This window comes from Lissotriton vulgaris, chromosome 3_1 (genome assembly GCF_964263255.1).
Source record: "Lissotriton vulgaris chromosome 3_1, aLisVul1.2, whole genome shotgun sequence".
NCBI lineage: Eukaryota > Metazoa > Chordata > Amphibia > Caudata > Salamandridae > Lissotriton > Lissotriton vulgaris.
Window position 1 is genome coordinate 198040838 of NC_141689.1, and position 26704 is coordinate 198067541.

Sequence of the window (26704 nt, forward strand, 5' to 3'; positions counted from 1 at the left end):
TTAGCTTTAGTGACTCAGATGACATCTCATTTTCTTCTCTAAACACAGGTGCATGCCTGTTGGTACAAAGATGCTCCATTGCTATTGTCTATCCCATACAGTTCACTTTGTTTTGTTCACATACTTTGCCTTTTTATATAATTGGTTAGTCTAGGGCAGAATGGAGTTCATTTGTTACAGAAAAGGTGTGCTTAGAGTGTTGTGGCTGATACTTGTCATCCGATTATAGTAGGCGAGGCCTAAAAAGGCAACGATGCACAGATACAGTCCGCAAATAAGAACTGTCACTCACAGATAGACTAGGTAATACCAAAAACATTAGGGTTTCCTCCACTACTACTGAGACAGGAACCCATCTGCCCTAAACTTGACGTAGACCTTTGAGAGGTCATTGACGCTGCCATCTCCACTCAGCTCACCAGACCATACAGAATGCTGGAACACGTCTCATCCTGGATCCCCACAAATGAACTCAATTTGCACCCCACCCAAGAGACCTCCATTGGTTCTCCATCCAGAAGAGATGCCAGTTCAAGCTCCTCATGCACGCCTACAAAGCCCTCCAGGACCTAGGGCCTGCCTACCTCAAGCATCGACTCAACTTCAACCAACCCGCAAGATACCTGCGCTCCTCTTCACCCGCCCTCGCACACACCCCCAGCATCCGTTGCAGCTGTGGCCGCTGCTTCTCCTACATCGCTGCCAAGACCTGGAACGACCTTTTCCTCCAGCTCTGTACAGCCCCTTTGCTGACAGACTTCAGAAAAAGATTGAAGACTTGGTTCTTCAATGGAGACACAGTGCCAAGAAGCCTTGAGGGGTGACAGTGCTTCGCTTTACAAATGCTGTTTGATTGATTGATTGGTTGACTGGAGGGATGGAATGTTACCGGTGAGGAAACTCATGTTCAACAGCAGGTGACATAACATTTTTTGAACACTGTGCTTGCATTTTACACCTTCCACCATTTGGAAACCTACCTTTGTGACTGTACTATTAGCCTTAAAATGTCTTTATAGTATTTGTTTGTCATAATTTCATTGATATGCATGCTTTTAGGATGAATAAAAAAATGTATCTAAATTTTGGGGGGAAATTGACCGTTGCTACCCGCTACTTACCAACATTAATAATAATTTGTAGATTTATATAGCGCAGCTTATCACCCATGAGGTTATCTAGGCGCTGTCCATGAGCATAGGGATATTAAGTGATTTGAGGAATCACAGGATGTTGAGCCGACGCTGAGACTCGAACCCGGATTCCCAGCTCCCAAGTCAGCAGCTCTGGCCGCTCAATTACAACATCAACCAATGGGCCTATAAATGTATGGATCTTGAAGGTTAGTCCCTGGTGATCCAGGCCTCAAGCTTTGAAATCTAAAAAAATGATGTCACCAGTTCCTTTCTACAGCCGGAAGGACTCTAGCCTCACCACGCCTCTTGAAGTAGAGACTTTCTTGATACACATCGAAGTGCTCTAAGCGACTGGAAAAACGATGAAAATAATATAAAAATATACATAATAAATAAAACAAACATTCTTCAAAGAGATTTCGTTTTTAAGTCTTGTGTTTGAGGAGCAGGCAGATTAGAAATTCATATAAAAGGGTAGCTTAGGTGAGGGATATTAAGGGGCAGCGAACACTACATGCAGGGACTTTCGCATCCACCTGAAAGAAGGTGAGGCAAAAAAGGAGTTCTTCAGTGTGTTAGCTCAGTGGGTGGAGTGCCTGCTTCCTAGAAAGGTGGGTTGTCCTTAGATGAGAGGCTCATTCAGAGTCCCCTTCATGCAAAGTTGATAGAAGGCCTATATTTGGTAATTTTAACACCTATTATTAAAAGTGCCTTGTCACACAGGTGACCAGTGGGCGCTACACAGTATTTATGTTCAAAGCACAACATAGAAGTCTATCGAAACGTTTATTGGCTCAGGTGAGGGTTAGGCCACGCGCTGCCTGCAGCCAATCATTCCACAGAAGTTTTCAGCGAACTGCTCATAAAGTTTCTCTAGCACTAACTGTTTTATTTCTGTCTTGTGGTAAATTGTGACTGCAGGCCTTCTTCAGTGGACCTAAAATTCATTTTTAAGCAACAGGCTTAAGCTGGTAAACGTCACTGTGGAAGCGTATCTCAGACATAAGTTACCAAGAGCTACACACTTCACTGTCTAACAGGGGGTAAGCGCTATACAAATTCTACAATACAAAGGGAAAATAAGTAGAGTAGTAGGCTCTGTGGTGTTAGCTGTATGGATATTTTTTTCAGAGTTTTATATAGCGCGAACTAGACCCGAGAAATCAGGTATCAGAGCGCTTTACATTAGCACCACTTTCGTTACAGAAGAACACATTCATTTTTGTTAGTCACGGGGAGATTAAGTGATTTGCCCGGAATCACAGGATGTTTTAGTGTCATTGCCGAGACATGAACCCGGTTCCCCAGCTTCGAGGTCGACTGCTTTAGCCATAAGACTACATCCTCTCCCCATATAAATGTGGGGACCAGATGGCTCTTTTAGTCCATATGTAGCATCGCTTACTCCCAGGCAGTCAAACGAAAGTGTTTGGTAGATTATTTTTATGTAACTTTTTAGCTGATTTAGATCTTAGAGTACTTCATCACAATGGTGTCAGATATCCTGTCTGCAGAAATAAAAACCCTTTTATATTCCTGGGGATTTATATTTCCCCAGATGGGATATCCGTCTCGGTTGTGACAGAGTAACCCGTCGGCTGATATCTAAATCAGGCCGTTTGTCTTGTCCATTCCCAGTGCCCCTTTATATTCAGCAGACAGGAGTACCACAGGAGACGTCTTCTCCATTAGATCCCTATAGCAGAAAGGATCAAATTTAAATCACTATGTATTGCCCATAGGGTGTTGTGCGACAAAGGGCTTATACTCGCTCGTCTCCTGCTATCCTTTTACACTCAGAGATAGCATTGTGCTCTTCTAATGCCTTCCTTGCCATAAATCATGCCAAAGTTTTGATTGTTGGCGATTTCAACTACTGGCCTAACAACACACAGGAAAACCCTCGCTCGACCAAATTTACTGACCTGCTGACAGTCATGAACTACATCCAGCACATTAAAGCAGCCACTCACCTTAAGAGACACACCCTAGACCAGGTCTGGTCTGTTAACCTAGAGATAGCCGACCTACGAATTTCCCTATGCTCTTGGTCGGACAATTACTTCATTACCTTCACCATCCCGAGTATTCCTATCCCCAAAGCTTTGTCCTCAGCCACTATCATGGCCAGGAATTGGAGTCGGGTTGATACCAAAGAACTCTGCACCTTAGTAGCCGCATCTAAACCCTCTGGTCTGTCTGTATCCCCTCACATCCAGGCCAAAAATATTAATGCTTGGTTGGAATCGAATAGATACAGTCTTGTTCCTTTGAAGACAATTAAAAATATGAGGCCCCACGACGCACAGCGCTGGTTCTCTGATGATCTGAAGGCAATTAAATTAGCCTTGCGACGATTTGAACGGAAGTGCAGACAGGACTATTGTCCTAATAAAAAGACCATCTTTTTGGCAGTTTTTAAATCCTACATAAGCGCCATTCTTAGGACTAAATCTGAATACTTTTCTCTTAAAATCCTGGAATCCACCAATAAGGCCAAGGACATTTTTACGATAGTAGATGAACTTGCCAAACCTGATCGATCGCGTTACTGCAAAGTCCACTCCATCACAATCACTATGTGACCCCCCTCAATACTTACTTTATTGAAAAAATTGGAAACATCAAATCCAGTATTCCTCAATCCTTGGTATTACCAGATCCTCTAGTCTCACATACTAACCCTCACCATCTGGACCAATTCCCTCTCATTACCCAAGAGGTTTTCGTTTCTTTACTTAAGAAGGTTCGCTCTAGCTCCCCCACGGACAGCTGCCCCCTCATATCCTTCAGGAAGTTTTACTCCATTGTCCTGAGCCTCATATGTCACTTCTTAATAATTTCACTACTAAGGGCATTGTCCCCAACCATTTTAAGAGTGCGGAAGTTGTACCTATTTTAGAAAAAAACAGGCTCTGATCCTTCTATCCCCAGCAACTTTCGTCCTATCTCACTGTTGCGCTTCTTTGGAGAAATCTTTGAAGCCCACATAGCCAACTGTCTCAGCATTTTTGTTGAGCAGTCACACCACCTAGACCCACACCCTGAGTCTGTCATTTTAGCAGTTCTCGATGAATTATGAAGGGGGACCGGCCGGAGCTCCTCGCAAGCCCTGGTACTCCTGGATCTCTCGGCTGCTTTCGATACAGTTGACCAGCGCTTACTCATCAACCGGGTCGAGAGCGCTGTGATCCGGGGTCTCCCACAGGAATGGATATTTTCCTATCTCAGTGATCGCTTTCAAGAGGTCTGTCTCGCTAGCTTTCCTGCTGAGAAGAGGAGACTGACGTGTGGGGTCCCTCAAGGTTCATCGCTTTCTCCTCTACTTTTTAATTTGTATATTTTTCCCTTAATTCTGGCCCTTCAAAAGAGAGAGGTGGTCATAATCAACTACGCTAACAATCTCCAGTTAGTGTTTAACATTGACTCCTCTCCTTCATCCACTGAAAACTTTCAGTCTACCATGTTATTCATCAGTAATTGGATGAATACTAACCATCTCAAGCTCACCCCGACAAAACTGAGCTGATCCTTACTGGCTGCCCAGTGAATCCCTGGGATTCCAACTTCTGGCCATATTCAATGGCCATATCCACCTCTTGTCAGCTCGGTCAAAAGTCTGGGAATTGTGATTAGCAATGACCTCACGATGAAGGCACAGATAAATGCTGTAGTCTCTGCTTGTTTCTTCCATCTCCGGAGAATTTGCAACATATGCAGATACTTAACCATCGAAGCCCGGATCCAAGTTACTCTTGCCCTGGTCATGTTGCGTATCGATTATTCTACCTCCCTGTACACTGGCATACCAGCCTACCAACTACGTCGGCTTCAATTGGTGCAGAACCAAGCCGCTAGGCTTGTCTATGGTCTACCGAAATCTCACCATGTGAAACCTATGTTGAAAAACTTACATTGGCTTCCCGTGACCCAACACTGTCTCTTCAAATTAGGCTGCACAATCCACAAAGCCCTTTCGGATCGCGGCTCGGCCTTCATCGCATCCAAGGTTCAGCGCCATGTCTTCTCCCGAGTTGTACGCTCTGCAAATATGAATCTGTTGACCCCTTGTTCATTTAAACGTAAAAAACATAGGGGTCTAAGATTCTCTGCTTTGGCACCTCAATTTAGAAATTCTCCCCCCTCCCCCCTCCCGAATTGCGTTTGTCCACTTCCTATACTCAGTTTAGGAAGTCTCTCAAAACTTGACTATTTGTTCAGGCATACAATTAAATTCATCTTTTTTCTGTCCCAGCAACTGTTTGACCCCACTCATCACCAAGAACCCATTTGGTGAACGTGCGCTCTACAAATTACTTTTAACTTAACGTAACATAACATAACATGACACCTGTCATTAAGAGAGTGAAATATGGTGGGCGTTCATACTCATACAATACCGCTAAAGTGTGGAATGGCCTCCCCCTCTCTCTTCCACCTTTCGGAAAGGGATTTCCTCTTCCAAAAGCACTAAAGATTTGGCTTTTTCAAAATGCCTAACTGTAACCCTGCTCTTCATTCTGTGGAGCGCTAACAGCGCTGGGATGCCTCCGGGTAGCTGCGCGCTATATAAGCTCATATTAAAAAAGTTTTTTTTTTTTTTTTTTTTAAAGAACACTACTTTCAGTGATAAACTCCTGGGGGCTGCTGGGGCTCCAGCCAGGCTTCGGAGACCTGGTTCATTCATTCAGAAGGGCTCTGGGGACAGCACAAGCTCGGGGGGATAAGTGCTACGCTTCAACAATAGGGCGGGCTCGTCCATCCACAGATCAGCAAGACCCAGCCAGGTTTTGAGAACTCCACATTAAATATGGATGAGGCCAATCTACATAAAATTGTTTTTAGTACCCATAATTAACATATTTCTAAGTCATTCTGAAAAGATGATTGCATTTTACTACACAGAGGACCCACACTCCCAGCTCTATCCAGTAATCTTTTTAATTCTGAGTTTTATGCTGTTCTTGGCGGGTCCCATTTTGGTCAGTCAGTTTCAGTTCAGATCCATTCGATTGTATATTGTTTCCATTACTTAAAATCATTACACAAGCTCAAAACATTCAATCTTAACATTCTGATATTGGCATCGACTTTTCTTTGAAACTCAAGTCCAAGTAGCTGGAATGACCATCATTTTAAGAATAGAAAGCTAAGATAGGTTCAATGCTTACATTCACTCTTTTAAGATCAAAAAGAATAAAGTAACCGCGCGCTGGCAATAGTGTACATATTATATACATCACATCCTTCATGTAAAGTATAAAGCAATTCATCATTAGAGTATCACTCAGAGTTTTATCACCTATCTTCTTACTTGAAGGAATTTTAATATTAACCAAAGAAGAAAGACACAAAAATTTCAATTGTTCTATCATTTTTCTCCATGTACTTTTTCTAAATAATTGTATTCCTATTTAACATTTACACCCAATATAAAGAATTTTATAAACATGTTTTAATGCTAGTCCTAAAAACTGAACAATACACAATCAATATATGGAAAATCGATCAATGTCTCACAGTTGTTCTATCCCAGGCTTACTGTTAGAGCACATAATGACAGCAGGTTTGCAAACATCTACAAACCTTCGATTGCCATGCGACTTTTCGCTTCGAAGACTCCTGTAAACACAGACACACTCTGCTCAAGTCGCTATAAGTAATGGACAGTTTGAGTTTTAGGCGGATGGTATAATGGATTTGGGGAAGTTTGACCGAAAGCAAGGAAAGAGACATGACTGTTATAAATATAATGCATTGATTCTTTTTAGGGAGTGGGATTTGTGTTTTATGACTGTGAAAGTTTTACGTCACAGTAACAAAAAACCTTATGAGCTTTTAAAACATGTTCTACTAACATTGAGCAGTGTCGAAAGCATGCACACTGCGGAACACCATCACCTCCATAACATGATGGAATTCACGCAGTGCTCCCAGTATTGGTGTGTTTTTTTATTTTTTACAATAGCACTGGAAATTGTAATTTTGCTAAGATAACCATTCTGGCTGGGGCCCTCTGTTCCATCGCACAATTGACCCACAAGCTTTATCGTACGAAATAGAACACCAGAAAAACTTTAATTTCACGGTGTGGTTGATGTAGCTAGGCCTTCTAGGTAGATTGTGTTTCACATGGTGGAGGGGTGAGGATACGGGTGTTGTAACAAACTTGCTATCTCTCAAATCCACCACTGCAGAGGTTGCAGGCATGAACAGTTACCACTTTTTCAAATTCCATGTGTCAAGACCACTAAGGGCCTTATTTATGAGGCTGTGTGCCACGATTACGCCGCCTGTACGCCACACCAGCGCCGAGACACCGAAAGGTATTTGTGCGCTCTAGAAATTTTACAAATAAATAAATAAATAAAAAATGTGCCTTGTTGCACCATATTTACAAAGTGACGCATCTAGGTAGATGCATCACTTTGTAAACCCCTGCGCCACATTATACCTGCACCAGGTATAATGTATGCAGGGGGGGCGTTCTGACGCAAGAAAGGGTCATAGAAGTGACGCAGGGAAATGTATAAGATTTCACTGCGCCACTTCTAGGAAGCAAATGCGTCAATATCTTACGCCTGCCTCACAGCAGGTGTGAGACTGACGCTGTCCCTTTCACTTGGGGCTTGCCCTGTGAAAGGACACATTGCTGGAGTTGCGTCACTTTTGTGACACATTGCAGCAATGCGTCGTTTTTGCGCCATACCGATACATCAGAAATACTGACGCATCTGTACCTACAGGCGAGATATCGCAAGGAGGGCGCACTGAGAAGTGAAGCATAGCTGCTTGCAGTGTTGCGTCACTTCTTATAAATGAGTCCCTAGGTACTTTGGGAAGGCGGTTTATCACGTCGCTAGGTACAGCTGGAGGAAGGGGGTTCTTCATTAGTGACAGAGATTATACATCTGGACTACAGCTTGCCTCTGATATTTTTGCACCAGCCATTTTCGGATTCATGGTTGAGTTTTCCCCTTTGAAGTCACTCCCACATATTATGGCCAACTTCTACCCTTTGCCGGTTTAGCGTGTGACCTCCCACACACACTCACTTGAAAATGTTTGCAGTGTCTCCCTTGGGTGATGGCCACTTTCTTGGCACTTGGCCTTTCATAACTCTGAGGCCCATGGGCTTGTTGCCCCATGGGAATTTGACTGCACCACAGTTTCCATTTGATTGACAACTGAAGAGGCGCTAACCCCTCCCCCCGCTTCACCGCCACGCGCGTCCTGGGCGCCCCTGATAAGAGCAGGGAGCAGGAAATTAGAGCCAGCTCATCATTAGGTTATCTAGGTCCCTGCCACAGATATTGGAAGGATGGCTGCTCTGCCAGTCTCTAGACAGTCAGCGCCCCCGCCTGAAATCTGCCGTGATTGGCACCAGGACAGAAAGCGGCGGAAATGGGGGCGATGCTATCGTGTGTTGTTAATTAGTGTTGCCCAATTAGAAAGGGGAGAGCGGTTTCTGCATGCTGTGATGCGATCTGATGGTCGCTAAATGACAAAAATTAGCACCTGGCTATGGAAATGCGCCTGGCCTGGGGGACGGCGAGGATGTGTTTATTGAGCCATACTTGAAGCAAACAGTTCAAGTTCATATAATTGGCCACAACCTTCATCGCACCCCTTAAATGCCCTGAAACTGAGTCTAAAATATACATAAACGTAGCTTATCAGACTATCGACAAGGTTAAGCAAGCACTGGCAAATCCAATAGGCCTTTGTAGCCTTGCTGTTTTTCTTTTAGTGCATACATATGCAATATACAAAAAGCTTTCGGCAAAAATATAAAAAATATAAAAATAGAGGAGTGGCCCAGCTGCATAGAGTCACCAGCTTTGCAATTCTTTTCAGGTAGCTTGTGCACATGTGATCAGGAAAAATCCCACCACTCACAGTACAAGTCGGCCAATGGAGGAAGGAGTCTGGTCCACGGCTCCATGCTGGTTGTAGTGGTGGGCAGAAACAACATGTGAATGATGCTTGAACAGAACAATGGCTGAAAGAGGCTCACCAAAAAGCTATGAATGTATAGAAATATATATGTATTTTACCTTGATTTTTTTTGGGAAAACATAAGGCTGGCATGCATGCAACTCATCTAAGCACTAATGTGATGGAGTAAAAAGAGTTCTGTTTAAGAAGAGGGTTCAACACTAAGGTAAAGACATAATCAACAGGTCCTGTTACTGCCCGCTCCAAAGGGCACATTGGTTCACCTACTGATTAAACAATAGTTTTAATGCTATTTTTAGCCCGCTCTGTACATTTTCCAGTACTGGCATTTCCATCCTCCTTAGTAATCACGTTAACCATCACTCTGTGTGCACAAGATGCATTCTGTGTGAGAATGTGCCCATGTTCACTTGTGCAAGAGCAGGGTATAATAATAGGAGATGCACTAAGCATTGGCTGTGCGACAGAAGCCTGGTTTGTGAGAGGTTGTCTTTGCTAGGGCCCCCACACACATCTCCTCTTCTTACTACACTTGAGACTTCTTCCAGTGCCACGAAGCTCCAATGCAGGGCATTACAGGCGGATGTCGCCGGGTGCATTGATCTTACGCCAATCTAATATACATTAGATGCCCATTCTCTCGCTGTGCATGCTGGTCACCGTAGTCCTAGGAAAAGACCAGAGAGGGACAGGCTAAGGAATGCAAGACCAGCCCTACATGGTAACATCAAAGTGAAGGTCAACATAATTTACTAGGCGCCTAAACCAAACCCCAAGGGCTTCTAGGTGCTGGAACTCTCAAGCTCGAGGTGGAAGATCACATTTAAAGCCTTTTTAATCTGGTCTTGGACTCAGTGGCATAACAATGGCCCCCGTTTCGGGGTGACACAACTCTTTTTATGAGAACAGATTTTGAAAACACAGAATGTGACCACAATCGACCATCTAAATATGTGACCTGCATAAATATGTTTCTTCAAACTTGTCCATTGCGCATCTAAACTCCCTGACAACCTCTGCCCCTGAAGATGTTAGGGCAGGAGTCAGAATATTACATTGACCTAGTCAGTTCTTAATTTGCAAAAGGATAAGTGCTGGGCCTCTCGTCAGGACGTCACTGCAGCTTGTACCACATATTGCCCCTGCCAGCTGCCAATGACAGTACAAACACAGCTAGTAACCATCACACTCTTACATGTGTGACAATTCGTACTATTCCAGGCCCCCAAAGTTAAAAGAATGGCTTGAGAGGCAGGAATTAGTCATTGTAAATTTAAATTGAACTAATAACTGAATGTTTTTGTGCTCACACCTAAATAAGCCAGACAGTGCCACCATGTGTCAGACTGTCAAAAGCACTGGTGCTGGCAATTAGGTGCTGGTGCCGAGCCCTGGAAACCACCGGCTCAAATTAAGCACTGGACCTAGTCCTGAAATAGCTGGAAAACGAGTCTGGCTCCACTTGGGAATTGAAATCAGGTTCAAATGCATGTAGAGAGGTATTTAATAATGTTCAAGATTTTGACAGTCTACATTTTGAGCCTTCATATTTGACATCTGAATTCTTTTCAGTTTGGTTTTCTCAGTTCTGTCTATCAAATTGAACCCACAACATTCGATGGATTCAGGCACACAAAGTAGGACCACGACCACGCGGTGCGTCCTTCTGGACACCAACATAGTGCAAAAAATAGAGTGCATTTTTGGTGTTTCGTGGTTTTAATGGGCTCACGGGAGCCCATTAAACAGATGTGTTAGAATATTCAGCTGTACTTTTTGACTGCTACGAATAAGCAGAAACAAATGACACAACCATGTGCTTACAGATGTTCTCAAAATGTAAGTGGGAAGAGGTCCCATTAAAACTCTCAGTACCTGGGGTATTATGTGGGTAGTAAGTAAGTACTTGTAGTGCATAAACAGCATGCGCAGGTGTTAGCGACACCAACTGAAAGGGATATTCATTTTCAAAGGAACATTAGGCATTACACTGGAATTGAGAAAAAGAGGCTGGTGCTAATATCCCTCCTACAGTAACCAACATCCACTGTGAGACCCTCTGTAGGGGAGAGATAAAGTTTCCAGGGTGAAGACCCTTGTAAGGGTTCCCCTTTCATTTGTACAGTGATTCAAATGCAGAAAAGGCACCAGCCCCTCTTCCCACATTCCATCTTCTCTCCCCTTTTGATCACCAAGGCTCCGCGTAAGTATGACACACATACCCGTCTCTCTTTTGGAAGCTACCATTCTGCAAGTTATCTCCCTAACAAGGCAGAAGCTAACTTGCCAGGCCAAACTCTGAATTTTCTGCCTTTTGGAAATCGAATAATAATTGAATATTAGGCAAAGGGCAGGAAGAGAGGAGAGAATTGGATGAGGACATGCAGAGCGGCATAGGGAATTTCTTTGGCAACCATTATCAGGCTAATTGATACGCGCAGCGTCTGGTGTGGTTTACAAAAATACACATGCGCAGCACACAGAAGTAAGGTTTGGAATATATTAGGCAACTACCTCCTCTGCTCTCGCTGTCTGCCGGCTTCACCTGGATCGGTCTGTTCATCTGAAAGGAAAAACGAGAAAGAGTATTTGAGTCTTGGCCAACCAATACTTGGCAAAGCTAGATTTGTCATGGTGGTTACGGTAGATATTGATTTATGAATATCATATTCAATTGAATGACTTTTAGCCCCCTCCTTCCATTATTGCTTCACGTCAGATCATGGAAATTTAGCACGCAACATACCTAGGTTTTTTAAATTTTAGATTTAAATATAAGATTAAAAAGTATAGTAAACATTTAGTTACATAACTTATTTTTCCAAAATATCAGTCATTAGACATCTTGTTTCCATAATTGTGTTTTCGCATCCAGTTCCACCTCATCTCAGGTACATTTCAACGCTTCCAGGATTTCCCTAACATGACAAACCTCATGGAGCAACGACTGACAAATTTCCGGAATCTTTCAGAAATCATGCCAACGTTTTACAGAACTATCTTTGGAGTGTTCAGCAATGCATCATGGATGTCAGAAGCACCAGAAACATAGCAGGTTAGTACTATTTCTATCCCTGGCACGCTCTTTGTCTACCGCTATTTACTACTACAAGTGATGCCGTAGGGCAGGGTTCTCCAAAGTCGGTCCTGGAGGGCCGGATCCATGACAGATTTTTTTGCATTTTCCCATTTAGATAAATGTAGTTATCTTAAAACCTGGCATGGATCCTTTGCTCCAGGACTGACTTTGGAGAACCCTGCCATAGGGGACAGCCAGCTTTAGCAGCAATGCCAGTTGCCAGAAGTCTCCTCATGGGTGGCACAGGCCACTTGAGTAGCAGTGTGGGATGTCTTTTGCCTAACATGGAAGCATAACAACCTATTTTGTTCTATTTTGTATAAAAACAAGGCAGGTGGGGTGATTGGTGATGCATTACTGTGCGGTCGTAAGGGCACATAGGGAAGTTGACAACACATGATATTGTTTTTCTGTTAGCGGGAGTGATGATGATGTATTATGGGACACTAGCAGAGAACTTGTTAATAACCCTCGTGTGTCATCCAAACGCAATCTTCTATGTCTGTAAATCTCAGGGGTTGAAACACACAGTCAAATGCAATGCTTAGTTTGTAAAATAATAAGCGCTGGTGCTCAAAGATTTGCTCAGAAGGCGGCAACTGGTGCTGATGAATGTTGGGATTGCACAACATCAAAGATGCATTGTCTCAATTCCACCTCATGCCTGTTTCTTCCAACACCCCACACTCCTTGCATCTACCTCACTCTTGCAGGTTATTTTCGAATCCTCGTTTCTCTCTTTATGATAAGCATGAGCGAATTTTGCGGATCTCGCGTTCGCGAATTTTGCGGATTTGCGGATTCGCAATCCGCAAAATCCGCGAATTCCCGCGAATTTGCGGATTTTTTTTTTTTTTGTGTTCGCCCGTGTTTCTGCCAGTTCGCGAGGGTTTTTACAATTTCGCAATTTGCGAACTTACCTGTCGGGTCGCAAGTTTTGCGAACTTGTTGTTTCTACGTGTCCAACCTGTTTGGGACACTCTTCTTCATCACTGCCACTCTCTGTCACCACTGCCACTCTCTGACTACTCATGCCACCCTCTGGCCCACCCATGCCACCCTCTGTTTCATCACCACACCCTCTGGTTGTCCAGTGTACATTATTTTCGGCAAAGCAAAGCACACCTTCCCTGCCTCAAGTGACCTGAATTAATTTGGGGCTGATTAATGTGTCACAGAATATTTTTTTAGCTGGCACCTGCTTCCTTAGTGCGCCCTGATTAGTGATCTTTTGCACTTGCTAAGTGCTTTCATTGTTGCAAAATTAGTTACAACACCTGCCCTGCCCCAACTGACAATAATGAATTAGGGGCTGATTAATGGATTTTAACTTCCAGCCTGGCTCCTGCTTGTCTCCCTTAGCTGTAATTCATGACCTTTGTGGCATATGTGTAACTATTCTGAGGTTCAGAGCAGGGTCACATAATAGTTTCAACTGGCAACTGAACTCTGGAGGGGCCCCTCAGGAAGCACTACAGGAAATGGCTACTAATGATGTGCCTGAACTTTTGAACCTGGTAAGTAGTTACTTTCAGTTTTGCTTAGATCGTATTTCTGCAATTTCGCACTTATTCGCGGGGCGCGAACTCACGCGAACAGTGCGAGCAGTGCGAGCAAAATCCGCTGCTCGCGGATTTGCGGATTTTGCAGGAAATTCGCAAATCTCGCGGATTGCGGATTTCCCGAAAATCCGCAAAATCCGCGAGCGGAACGGATTTTCCGCCCATGCCTACTTTATGACTGTTTATTTCTTACTCTTCTTTTTCCTTTCATGTTTTTCTCTCCCCAAAAACGAGTGGGCTCCACCTGCAACCATCGGCTCGGATTAAGCACAGAGCAAAGTCACCTGGTTATATGATGAGCCGGAGGGTGGAAGGATTTTAATCCCACCTGAATATTGATCTCAAGCACAAGAAATTTGGAAAGGTTTTGAAAACAGAGCTACTTCGCCTGGCCATCGGAAAGCATCTCAGCCTCACAGACTGGACTGTTAGTTCTCCATTACCCTTTTAAGTGTGTTTCTGTCACCGAAAAGCGACAGACAGCATTTTACAAGATCTCTAAATAAATGAATGAAACATAAATACATGAATGAATAATTAAGTACTGCGTAAAAAAGTAAATAAATACGCCCCTCATTTTAATAGTGTAATTGAGCAGCCAGAGAGATTGATAGAGAGCTATAAACTGCTTCTTTCTTTAAGCAAGCGCACAGGGAAGCAGGTCTCACATCTTGTTCTACTCCACAGAGGTAGGTCGCCTCTAGGTATGGCCCATTTTACTATTATCAAGAGAGCGCACAAGGAGCCTGGTAGCATGCCCATTTACATGCCAGCACGCAAAGAGGTTGGTGGCATCTCACTTTATAAGAGAGCACATAAAGTGGATGCTAACAGCACACTCTCTATATATGAAAGTACTGTAAGAGGTTGGTAGTATCTCACTTTATAAGAGAGCACATACAGTGGATGCTTACAGCACACTCTCTTTATAAGAAAGCACAGTAAGAGGTTGGTAGCATCTCACTTTATAAGAGAGCACATAAAGTGGATGCTTACAGCACACTCTCTTTATAAGAAAGTACTGTAAGAGGTTGGCAGCATCTCACTTCATAAGAGAGCACATAAAGTGTATGCTAACAGCTCACTCTCTTTATACGAAAGTACAGTAAGAGGTTGGCAGCATCTCACTTTATAAGAGAGCACATAAAGCAGATGCTTACAGCACACTCTCTCTACATGAAAGTACAGTAAGAGGTTGGTAGTATCTCACTTTATAAGAGAGCACATAAAGTGGATGCTTACAGCACACTCTCTTTATAAGAAAGTACAGTAAGAGGTTGGGAGCATCTCACTTTATAAGAGAGCACATAAAGTGGATGCTTACAGCACACTCTCTCTATATGAAAGTACTGTAAGAGGTTGGTAGTATCTCACTTTATAAGAGAGCACATAAAGTGGATGCTTACAGCACACTCTCTTTATAAGAAAGTACAGTAAGAGGTTGGGAGCATCTCACTTTATAAGAGAGCACATAAAGTGGATGCTTACAGCACACTCTCTCTATATGAAAGTACTGTAAGAGGTTGGTAGTATCTCACTTTATAAGAGAGCACATAAAGTGGATGCTTACAGCACACTCTCTTTATAAGAAAGTACAGTAAGAGGTTGGGAGCATCTCACTTTATAAGAGAGCACATAAAGTGGATGCTTACAGCACACTCTCTTTATAAGAAAGTACAGTAAGAGGTTGGGAGCATCTCACTTTATAAGAGAGCACATAAAGTGGATGCTTACAGCACACTCTCTTTATAAGAAAGTACAGTAAGAGGTTGGGAGCATCTCACTTTATAAGAGAGCACATAAAGTGGATGCTTACAGCACACTCTCTTTATAAGAAAGTACAGTAAGAGGTTGGGAGCATCTCACTTTATAAGAGAGCACATAAAGTAGATGCTTACAGCACACTCTCTCTATATGAAAGTACTGTAAGAGGTTGGTAGCATCTCTCTTTATAAGAGAGCACATAAAGTGGATGCTTACAGCACACTCTCTTTATAAGAAAGTACAGTAAGAGGTTGGGAGCATCTCACTTTATAAGAGAGCACATAAAGTGGATGCTAACAGCTCACTCTCTTTATAAGAAAGTACAGTAAGAGGTTGGTAACATCTCACTTTCCTTGGAAGAGCACTTAACCTCTTGTATGCTCATGACGGCTCCCGGCCAGGAGCCGTCATGACCACAACACGTTAGGAATGTTCAGCACTGCGGCGGAATTTGCGCCGCAGTGATGAGGTTAAAGAGGTTGGTAAAATCTCACCTCTTTTATACCAGCACACAAAATGAGTGGTAACAACACACTCTCTTTATATTAAAGTACAGAAAGAGACTGGTGACAACTCATTCTCTTTATAAAGGAACAAAGAGGTTGGTAGCATCTTAATTTCTCTATCATAGAGCACAAAAAGAGATTGGTAATAGCTCACTTTCTTTATGAGAGCACACCATGTGGTTGGTAGCAGATTACTTTCTTCATAATCGACCACACAATGTAGTTGGTAACATCTCAAGTTCTCAATTATAGAGCACACAAAAAGGTTGGTAACATACCACTTTCTTTGAATGAGATTACACACAGGGTTTGGTAACATCCCATTTTCTTTGTAAGAGAGCGCACAATGAGGTTGGTAACATCTCACTTTCTCAATAACAGAGCACACACAGAGGTTGGTAACATCTCACTTTCTTTGCATGAGATTACATACAGAGGTTGGTAACATCCCACTTTCTTTGTAAGAGGTTACACACAGAGGTTGGTAACACCCCACTTTCTTTGTAAGAGGTTACACACAGAGGTTGGTTACACCCCACTTTCTTTGTAAGAGATCACACACAGAGATTGGTAACATCCTACTTTCTTTGTAAGAGGCTACACACGGAGGTTGATAACACCACACTTTCTTTGTAAGAGGTTACACACAGAGGTTGGTAACACCCCCTTTCTTTGTAAGAGATCACACACAGAGGTTGGCAACACCACACTTTCTTTGTAGGAGCTTACACACAGAACTTGGTAACATCCCACTTTCTTTGTATGAGATTACACACAGAGGTTGGTAACATCCCACTTTCTTTGTAAGAGGCTACACACAGAGGTTGGTAGCACTTCACTTTCTGTGTAAGAGTTTACACACAGAGGTTGGTAACACCCTACTTTCTTTGCACAAGAGATTACACACAGAGGTTGGTAACACCCCACCTTCTTTGTGAGGTTACACACCGATGTTAGTAACACCCCACTTTCTTTGTATGAGATTACATACAGAGGTTGGTAACATCCTACTTTCTTTGCACGAGAATACACACAGAGGTTGGTAACACCCCACTTTCTTTGTAAGAGATCACACTCAGAGGTTGGCAACACCCCACTTTCTTTGTAAGAGGTTACACACCGATGTTAGTAACACTCCACTTTCTTTGTAAGTGTTTACACACAGATTTTGGTAACATCCCACTTTCTTTGTATGAGATTACATACAGAGATTGGTAACATCCTACTTTCTTTGAACGAGAATACACACAGAGGTTGGTAACACCCCACTTTCTTTGTAAGAGATCACATTCCAACCCCCAGAGGTTACACACAGAGGTTGGTAACACCCCACTTTCTTTGTAAGAGATCACATTCCAACCCCCAGAGGTTACACACAAAGGTTGGTAACACCCCACTTTCCTTGTAAGAGATCACACACAGAGGTTGGTAACACCCCACTTTCTTTGTGAGAGAGGTTGGTAACACCCCCTTTCTTTGTAAGAGATCACACACAGAGGTTGATTTCACCCCAGTTTCTTTGTAAGATGGTACACACACAGGTTGGTAACACCCCACTTTCTTTGTAAGAGATCACACACAGAGTTTGATTTCACCCCAGTTTCTTTGTAAGATGGTACACATAAAGGTTGGTAACACCCCCCTTTCTTTGTAAGAGATCACACACAGAGGTTGATTTCACCCCACTTTCTTTGTAAGATGGTACACACACAGGTTGGTAACACCCCACTTTCTTTGTAAGAGAGTACACACAGAGGTTGATTTCACCCCACTTTATTTGTAAGATGGTACACATAAAGGTTGGTAACACCCCCCTTTCTTTGTAAGAGATCACACACAGAGGTTGGTAACACCCCACTTTATTTGTAAGATGGTACACATAAAGGTTGGTAACACCCCCCTTTCTTTGTAAGAGATCATACACACAGGTTGGTAACACCCCACTTTCTTTGTAAGCGAGTACACACAGAGGTTGATTTCACCCCACTTTCTTTGTAAGATGGTACACATAAAGATTGGTAACACCCCCCTTTCTTTGTAAGAGATCACACACAGGGGTTGGTAACACCCCCCTTTCTTTGTAAGATGGTACACATAATGGTTGGCCGCACCCCCCTTTCTTTGTAAGAGGCTACACACAGAGGTTGGTAACACCCACTTTCTTTGTAAGAGGTTACACACAGAGGTGGATTTCACCCCACTTTCTTTGTAAGAGGTTACACACAGAGGTGGATTTCACCCCACTTTCTTTGTAAGAGGGTACACACAGAGGTTGATTTCACCCCACTTTCTTTGTAATATGGTACACGCAAAGGTTGGTAACACCCCCTTTCTTGCATGGGAGGGCACAGGGAGGTTGGTAACATGTTTTGTCTTCGCTCTGTAGAAAAGCGCACAGGGAGGGTGTACACACGTCTCACTCTTGATGAGTCGGAGAGCGCGTGCAGGGACGTGGGGAGCGCGTCCTTTTTCTCTACATCTCCACTCTCCATGGATGCGTCTGAAGGCATGAAGCGTCACGTGGCCTCCACGCGCTGCCAGGCTCATTGCCACGTGCTGCAGCCTGCTTCGAAGCATGAATTAAACTGCAAGCCTCGAAAGATGAGCCATCTCACGTCCCTGCCTGCCCCGGGGGCTGAAACAAAGCGCCGCCCTTATCTCCCGTCTCCTCACTGCCGATTTCGTATGACTTCTAAATTAACCCGACGCAGGAATTAGCATAATATCGCCTGTGCTCTCGCCCGTATCTGGGGCGCTAGGACGTACGACGGTTCGTTTTAAGGAGAGTGAAGGGAGCTGCCGGACCTGGGCACAGCAGGGGCGCCAGCCTCCTTCAGGCCACGGTTTGGACGAGGTGAGAGAAGAGAAGCTGCTGGTGCAATGCGACCGATTGAACACTAGGGGGCAGGCTATCACGCATCCAGCATCCAAAGACATAATTCTCAGCAGCATCTGAACAGCAAGGGAAGATGTCTCAATGCTATCAGGTCGAGAGAGCAGTAAATGCTGTTGCGAGAGTTTGTGTTGATCGGGACAGTAATCGACAAACATTGGAAATGACCTGGGCTCTTTGTTCATTATACAAATAATTATTTTACAGAGAGACAAAAATGAAAGTGCACAAAAAATGTACACCCTATGTCCCGGGTGGTCGGGGGGGGGGGGGGGGGGGGGGCGGGATACTAGGGGCATACTCTATAGAGTAAATATATATAAAAACGAAATGAATTCCCGAACTTTTATGCATCTGCTTAGCGTAAATTCGCAACTATTTCGAATTTCATGTAGACTTTTCACAAGTATAGTAAAGCTGCAACAATCGTAATTTACCAAAAGATGCTATGTATTTTGTGATTTTCAGGTTTCTCAAATAATAAAGTATTTTCACAAGAGTAAAGGTAAAACATATGCATTGACTCTTTCATAAATATTTTTGAAAAGTGTATTTCAGTTTTAAATGCTTAGTCTTTTTTTCTTTAAAGGGCAGATCTCTTTCTGTGTACCCCCTCTGCCTTTTTGCTGGTGTTCCATGCCCTACCCCACCCAGGAACTAGATTTTCTCTAGTTTCTTGCATGAGTAAAGCTGCAACTGCCCCAATTATCACTATGTGTCTTACTAATACTTGTGACTGTGAGTGCCTGCAAACTTGAACGTTTGGGGCTGTTCTAGTTTCAAGGCATCTCTCTTGGAATGCCTATTCCCCCCTCCAAATTCAGCACACATGAAATTGCTTCATAATGACGTAAATTTACTGGATGCACTGATACTGTTAAGTATTCCCCCTTGTCAACAAATAAATTCAGAGATCTTCAGCTGAATAAAGCATTAACATGCAGGAATTGGTGTTTCTGTGTTCATTCCCACATGTAATTCCCTATGTTTAGCTAGACTTTCACCCAGGCATTTCACCTGCAACAATTTTCAAGTTTGAAAGATCACACGTATGGTGGTAGAACATGTCCACTCATGGTTCTTCTGCGGGATTCATAACCCTTATTCTTATAGGTTCTGTTGACTCCTGGGGCTTAGCGCACCCCAGGGGAGGGGCTAAATGAGGGAACCCATTTGCCACAACTGGTAATTAGGGATGTGAGAAACATAAGCAATATGGTTTGGTGAAACAACACAAAATTTCAGCGAAATTATGTGAAATTGCATATAATGATGTAAAATGCAAATCCATCAGTTAGCTGTATATTTTAGCATGAAATGCAAACTCGCAACAATTTTTTATGTGATGACATATTTTGCGCTAAAAACAGTAGTGCAAAAAAAAGCACCATGCAAAACAGCCACTCACGTTCTGTTGTTCATGTGCATTTGTGTTAAATTTCGAATGGCACATTTGCAGTAGATTTTGACAGTGAATGACGCATAGTCGTGTGTCATGGTGTTATGGCGTCATTTCAGGAATATCAAGTAACATGCACAGCATGAAATTTCTGGAATTAAGCAAATTTATGCTGGCAAGATTGGAATTTCACCCGGGGCTACTGGTAACTACCATTACTAGCGAAATGGGGATTACTCAAACGGGGATCGACTCAAAATTGACCCCTTATATGAAGTGCAGATTCAGGGGACTCTCTAAGATTCTATCCTTACATTTTTGTGTACTAAAGTACATTATTTTGTATGGTGAAGTCTTACATCTGCAGCTTGTATCCTCACCTGTGCAGAAAGATGAAAGCCTGAGCAGACACGCGCAGGATTTTAACTTGTGAACTATGGGATACGCGCACAAAATCTGCTGCAATTTTTTAGAAGTGGGCAAATGTAGAGGTTTCCAACACTAGATGCACACCATTGGTAACTCTCTGACATATGTTAAGAAAGGAAAATGCTACATCTAAATTTATGAGATGCAGGCCTATGTGGAGAGTTGGGGGCATGAGCCCCCCTCCTTACGTTGCGGCACCTAGAACTGCTGACTTTTCTCTGCAGAGTCCGCATGTCCCGGTCTAGGTTTTATGGCATGACAGGTATGGTATACTGTACAACCACATTAGAAGATATCAACTACCTTTTTATGAGGTACAGAAATAAAACAGCTCTGTGCTCATGGGGTCTGACCTTAACAAATCACCGCCACTGCCTCCCCGGAGTCCTTCCCTGGTGACTTATTGCTGCAGGTCTTGCGGCACTTATGAGATATATCCATACATTACACCACGCGTATACTTAACCATCCATCCCGCTTCCCACCAATTCATCCCTCTAGCGTCTCCAGCCGGCAGCCGCCGATAAGCCTGGAGCGCAGAGTTCATCGCGGGTTCACCTAAAACATGTGCACCTAGGCACTTTTCAATTCTTCCACGAACTTTGCATTTTTACCATCTGAAGAAAGACTAGCAATAGAATTTGGGACGATCCCAAATGTAATAGTCATCCATTTTGATGAGGGCAGACATCAGGAAATTTGCTAGATTCCTCCAGCTAAAAAACACAGCTTTGCTCACCTTAAAAAACAATGCACCTGGTGATCTAATTCAAATATAGGGCTTACATGTATGTGATTTCTAACTTCTAGCAGATGTCAATGTGTTAGATGCTAGGTGAGTAAACATCCATGGGCTGGAATCCCCTCTCTGTGCATGACTTTCATCACCTGCAGTTGCCTCATGGGTAATTTCCATCCCTCCCCCAAAGATGTGATGCATGGTTGCATCTTCGCCTCCCTGTGCTCTCCAGCTCACAGTCCTGTATACTAAAAACAGCAGCCATCTCCATTCTTTGGCTATCTCAACCCTAACTCACAAAGGCATTTTTATTGTACATTTTCAGTAAAGAAATGTGCCAGTCACTATAGATGGCAAGTTCAGTGAAATTCATTGCTAAAACCTTAAGCACAGAAGGTACATAAATATTGGCAAATGTGCCCTCTGGGCACGGCAGTACTGCCAGGGATTCAGTGCTTAATTTAAGCCAGTGGTTTCCAGTGCTCGCCACCGGCACTTAATTGTCAACACTAGTACTTATGACAGCTACCTGGTGGCGCTGTCTGTTTAATTTAGAGATAGGCTTTAACAACAGTTGTTCATTAATTCAATATACATTAGAAATTACTAATACCCGCCACATAAGAAATTGTTATTGCTTGGAGGATCTGGAATAGTCTGAAATATCACTCTTTGTTGGAGTGTGATGGTTAGGAGCTACCCGAGTAGCACGAGTGCGGGTTCGTGTGGAAGACTACTGACCTGATGGGAGAGAAACAAAAATTATTTAAATTGATATCTCCCCGGGATCAGACATCGAAGGGTGCGTTGTTGTTTCAGTTCGCGCTACTTATCCGCCGTCAGAAGACGTTTTACGGGAGGAATTTAAATTACCCATTAACAAGATATACAACGGTTTCAAAACACAGAAACACAACAATCCTTCGCATCTGTGATTACTGAAAGAGTCGCTACATGATCTAAGGGTCAGGCGTTTTTGGATGTAAGATAAACATCGGTCTTAAAAATAAATGAACACAACTATCCTTCGCATCTATAACTAGTGGAAAAGTCAATACCTGAGAATATTGGAAGTTACATAAAAATAAGCCCTGAAGTCATTGCTTGAAGTTGGATAGGAGTCTCTTCGGGACTCTGGAGCATTTCTTAGCGCGGGGACACACTGTCTTAAGTGTAACCATGCGCTTTATAAGTGTTTTTATTATTATTATTATTATTGATAAAATTGAAGATACCCAACCATGCAGGGGCTATAAAATATCGTTTGTGAATATATGAGTATTCTGCAAAATAGGTCCTGAGGAAGGCGGTCTTACACTGCCGAAACGCGTCGACCTTGCGTATTAATTCGCACTTCTATCTGCGATCCCTCAGACGCAGAATTAAGAATGAATGCAGTATGTATGATAAGAATGGTGTACATGTAGTTGTGAGAATGTTCAATTTTTCATATATTGTTTTCTCTGCATGGAATGGCTTTTTATTGATTGTATTATAGTATTGTGTGTTTTACATTATGTGTTTTTTGAAAATATATAAACTGATGTGACAAACTGATAAATGAGAAATTTTTGTACTAAGAAATACAACTAAAGTGGAAAAAAATAATAAAACTATAAAATTTAAAAAAATGTTGATGTCTGCCCTTATGTATTAAAATACAATAACTAAAGTGTTGGATGTGTATCGTTAAAAAATTATAGAGGTCAAGGGGGAATATTTTTTGATAGTGTTTTGCTTTTCCTCTCTTTCCCTGACCATTACAGTAATAATAGAGGGGGTCCCATTCTCAGTTAATAGGAGCTACGTTGGCACCATCATTGGCAGCTCTGGTAGTAGTAATGGGTGGTGCAATCTAAAGTGGCGTCCTGGCGAGGGTGCACTTATTTTTTTGTACAAAGTAAGCCCTGCAGGGATTACTTAAAGTTGCAGAGGGCCTCCTGTGATAATATATCCACAATCCCTCACTAATGTTCCATCACTGATACACACCAACTCTATGTATGTGTTGCTGTGCCCCACCAACTTTCATCTTCCACTGAGCGTCAAATGGAGAGGAACGGACATGGGCACATCTGTGGCCCCACCAACCGTTCCTCTGCTTCCGCATGCACCACTGACCAGTGTGACAGACTGTGCTGCGAAGGGACGATGAACAAGAGAGACCCAGCCAGGGGGAAGAGGACGCATAAGGGCTTGATGGGACAAACAGGAATACGAGAAGTGGCTAAGGAAAAACTCGAATATTAAAGACATTTAATTCAAACATGCTAATAAAGACAGTATGTTAATGTGTGTAAATGGAAAGAGTGAAAGAGGAACAGAGATAATAAAAACAAGAAAGATTGATGGGGTAATAGGAATGAGAAGGGATAGAAAATATGAAGGGTATAGAAGAGACATTAATAGAGGAAGCGATTGATGAAAACGATGAAATGGACCACACAGAGTGAGGGGACTGCGATGGGAGTAAGAGAGAGGGTGTAAGAAGACACACAGAGTTGAAGAGAGAGGAAAGATGATGAAAAGCCTTAGTTGCTTTTGCAGTGTTTGTGATAACACTGTGCTGAAATACCATGGTCTAACTCGAGGAGTGATACACTCGATGGCACTCCACTTTGGGTGGGCAGCCACCCTTAGCACCTCCAGCGTTTTCAGCATATGATATTAGCATGTTTTATTATAACTTTACTAAATTATAAAGAACCCAGTCATAAAAGCAGAAATACACATATTTCACTGAACATCAGAAATTATTTTCAAATCTGTGCTAGAAGAATGTAGATTAAAACCTGCTTGGAGTAAAGTGCGCTGCAGACAAGGGGATGGCCATTGTGATGCCCCTTTGGGTTATTCCCCTGGTTCTAAAATCTTTGTGCAATAGATAGGATTTTTTTTAATCTTGGGAGAAGTTGCTTAGCCTCTTGTCCTTTCTTGATAAATAGAGTACCATTAAGCTCGGTGTGGTGTCTTAGTGGACTAACGTATCCACTGAAAGGGCTTGTGTTTGACCTCATGGTCACAGGCTCAAATTAAAGCAGGTCCACTCAGCCTTTCATCCTTCTGAGGTCAATAAAATAAGTACTATTGAGTTGGGTAACGATAAACATCTGATATTCAGCACCAAGATACCTGAGGTGGTAATTGTGCACTTTACGAATACACGTTATGTTAATAGTTACGTCTGCAAGATCTATCATAGTTCACTTGTCTCAACATTACTCACAACAAGATCTTACATACCCTACAGGCACTGCCAACATCCACAACAAGATCTATCATAGTTGACAGGTCTCAACATTACTCACAACAAGATCTTACATACCCTACAGGCACTGCCAACATCCACAACAAGATCTATCATAGTTGACAGATCTCAACATTACTCACAACAAGATCTTACATACCCTACAGGCACTGCCAACATCCACAACAAGATCTTTTATAGTTAACAGGTCTCAACATTACTCACAACAAGATCTTACATACCCTACAGGCACTGCCAACATCCACAACAAGATCTTTCATAGTTGACAGGTCTCAACATTACTCACAACAAGATCTTACACAACCATCAGGAACTGCCATCATCCCTAACAAGATCTCTCACAGCCTATGGCTGCAGCATCACCCACAACCAGAACTCTCACAGACTATAACATTACTCACAACAAGATCTCCCATAGCTGGCAGGCCACACCATCACACAACAAAATCTCATACAAACTGCAGGAATTGCCATGACCCATGGCCATACAACATATTACATTCCTGTCCCACCATAACCCTGGAACGAGCTACAGGTGGACATCAGACGCGCCCCCTTCCTGAACACCTACAGGAAGACCCTCAAAAGCTCGCTCTTCGGCTGAACGGATCTGCAAATCCCCCACCCCCCCTTCAGCGCCTTGAGACACTCACGGGTGAGTAGCACCCTTACAAATCCCTGATTGATTGATTGATCAATTGATTGATTGACAAGGTCCCTTGTAACCCACAGGCCTCACTATCACCCACAAGAAGATCCCATGTACCATGCAAGGCCCTCTGAAACCCACAGCAAGATCTCATCTGACACATAGGCCTCAACATCCTCGACAGTAAGCTCTGCCACAGTCCGCAGGCCCAAAGATTCAACCAAAGATCCCATGTAGCCCATAGGCCTGATGCGAAAAAAGATTTTATGCAGCCAACAGGATCCACCAATACCCACCATCACTGACAACTAGACCACTCACAAGCTACAGGCCCGACCATCACCCACAACATTATTGCGTGTCGCTTGCAGGCCTGGCCGGCACACATAACACAATTCTGTGCAGCCTGCAGGCCCTCTCAGTATCTTCCATCACCCACAACACAGTATCCTGCTGCTTGTTGAAACCACCATCATAAGAACAATTAGCTCTCATAGTCTCTCACACCCGACACCCATGAGGCATGCTCTCTCTGAAGGCTGCTGTCTTTTCAGCCCTTTTCCCCCGCCTTACTGTCAAAACAATGGCTTTTTTAAAACCTATTTAGCGTCGGCACGTACTGGTGCATTAAACAAGACATGCCATTAATTTCTCCATCATCATAACTTAAGCTGGGGACATACCCTTTAAATATTCATTCAGCTATGAAAACTGGGCATTAAAATTTTAATAATGTCAAGCTCATTTGAACTGGGTTCCTGTGGGACTATTATGTTACAATTAGAATAAATATGATGATTGATTCGGAGGGAATGAATCTCTTGTCCATACCTGGGAGTGGATCATGTACAGGCGGCATTGTTGCCAGGGAGATGCCAGGGTTCCTTCAGCCTCCCCCATCCAGGGTCTGAACCAATCAGAGGATGCCTCAGAACCAGTCTCTTGGTGTCAGAGGGAGAAGGGCTCAAGAAGTGAGACATAGAGAGAATGGAAACAAGACCAGACAATGTGTCTCCATTTAGGGGCCATCAAAGATCGCAAAGTGCAATGTAGGCAGATGCAGGTGTGATCTTGAGCAGCAGAGGCCTTGACTCTACCTCAAGAGCTAATGCGCTGTATTTGTTTTGCTTTCTAAACACACATTATTTGTTAACTGCAAGTAGAGTTTATCTTTTGTGATATGGTGTAGCGTTTATTTTGCTTCAACCTGTTTTTCCTTTATATCACGTGGTTGTCTTGCACTGCTTGAAAAAATGGAATATGGGATTATATGACGTTACCCAACTCTACCTGTCTTTGGGATCTCTGCAGCAAGAGGTCT

The 26704-nt window shown here is 43.1% G+C and overlaps 1 protein-coding gene across 12 annotated transcripts in view; it reads right to left on the bottom strand.

The window, feature by feature from the left end:
• CELF4 (CUGBP Elav-like family member 4) overlaps window positions 1–26704 on the bottom strand; it is a 1334281-nt gene that overhangs the window by 600388 nt on the left and 707189 nt on the right. For all 12 annotated transcript variants that reach the window (XM_086960321.1, XM_086960314.1, XM_086960320.1 and 9 more), the window contains exon 3: window positions 11610–11658. In XM_086960321.1, the coding sequence (XP_086816447.1) occupies window positions 11610–11658 (49 nt within the window). The remainder of the gene's footprint in view (window positions 1–11609; window positions 11659–26704) is intronic.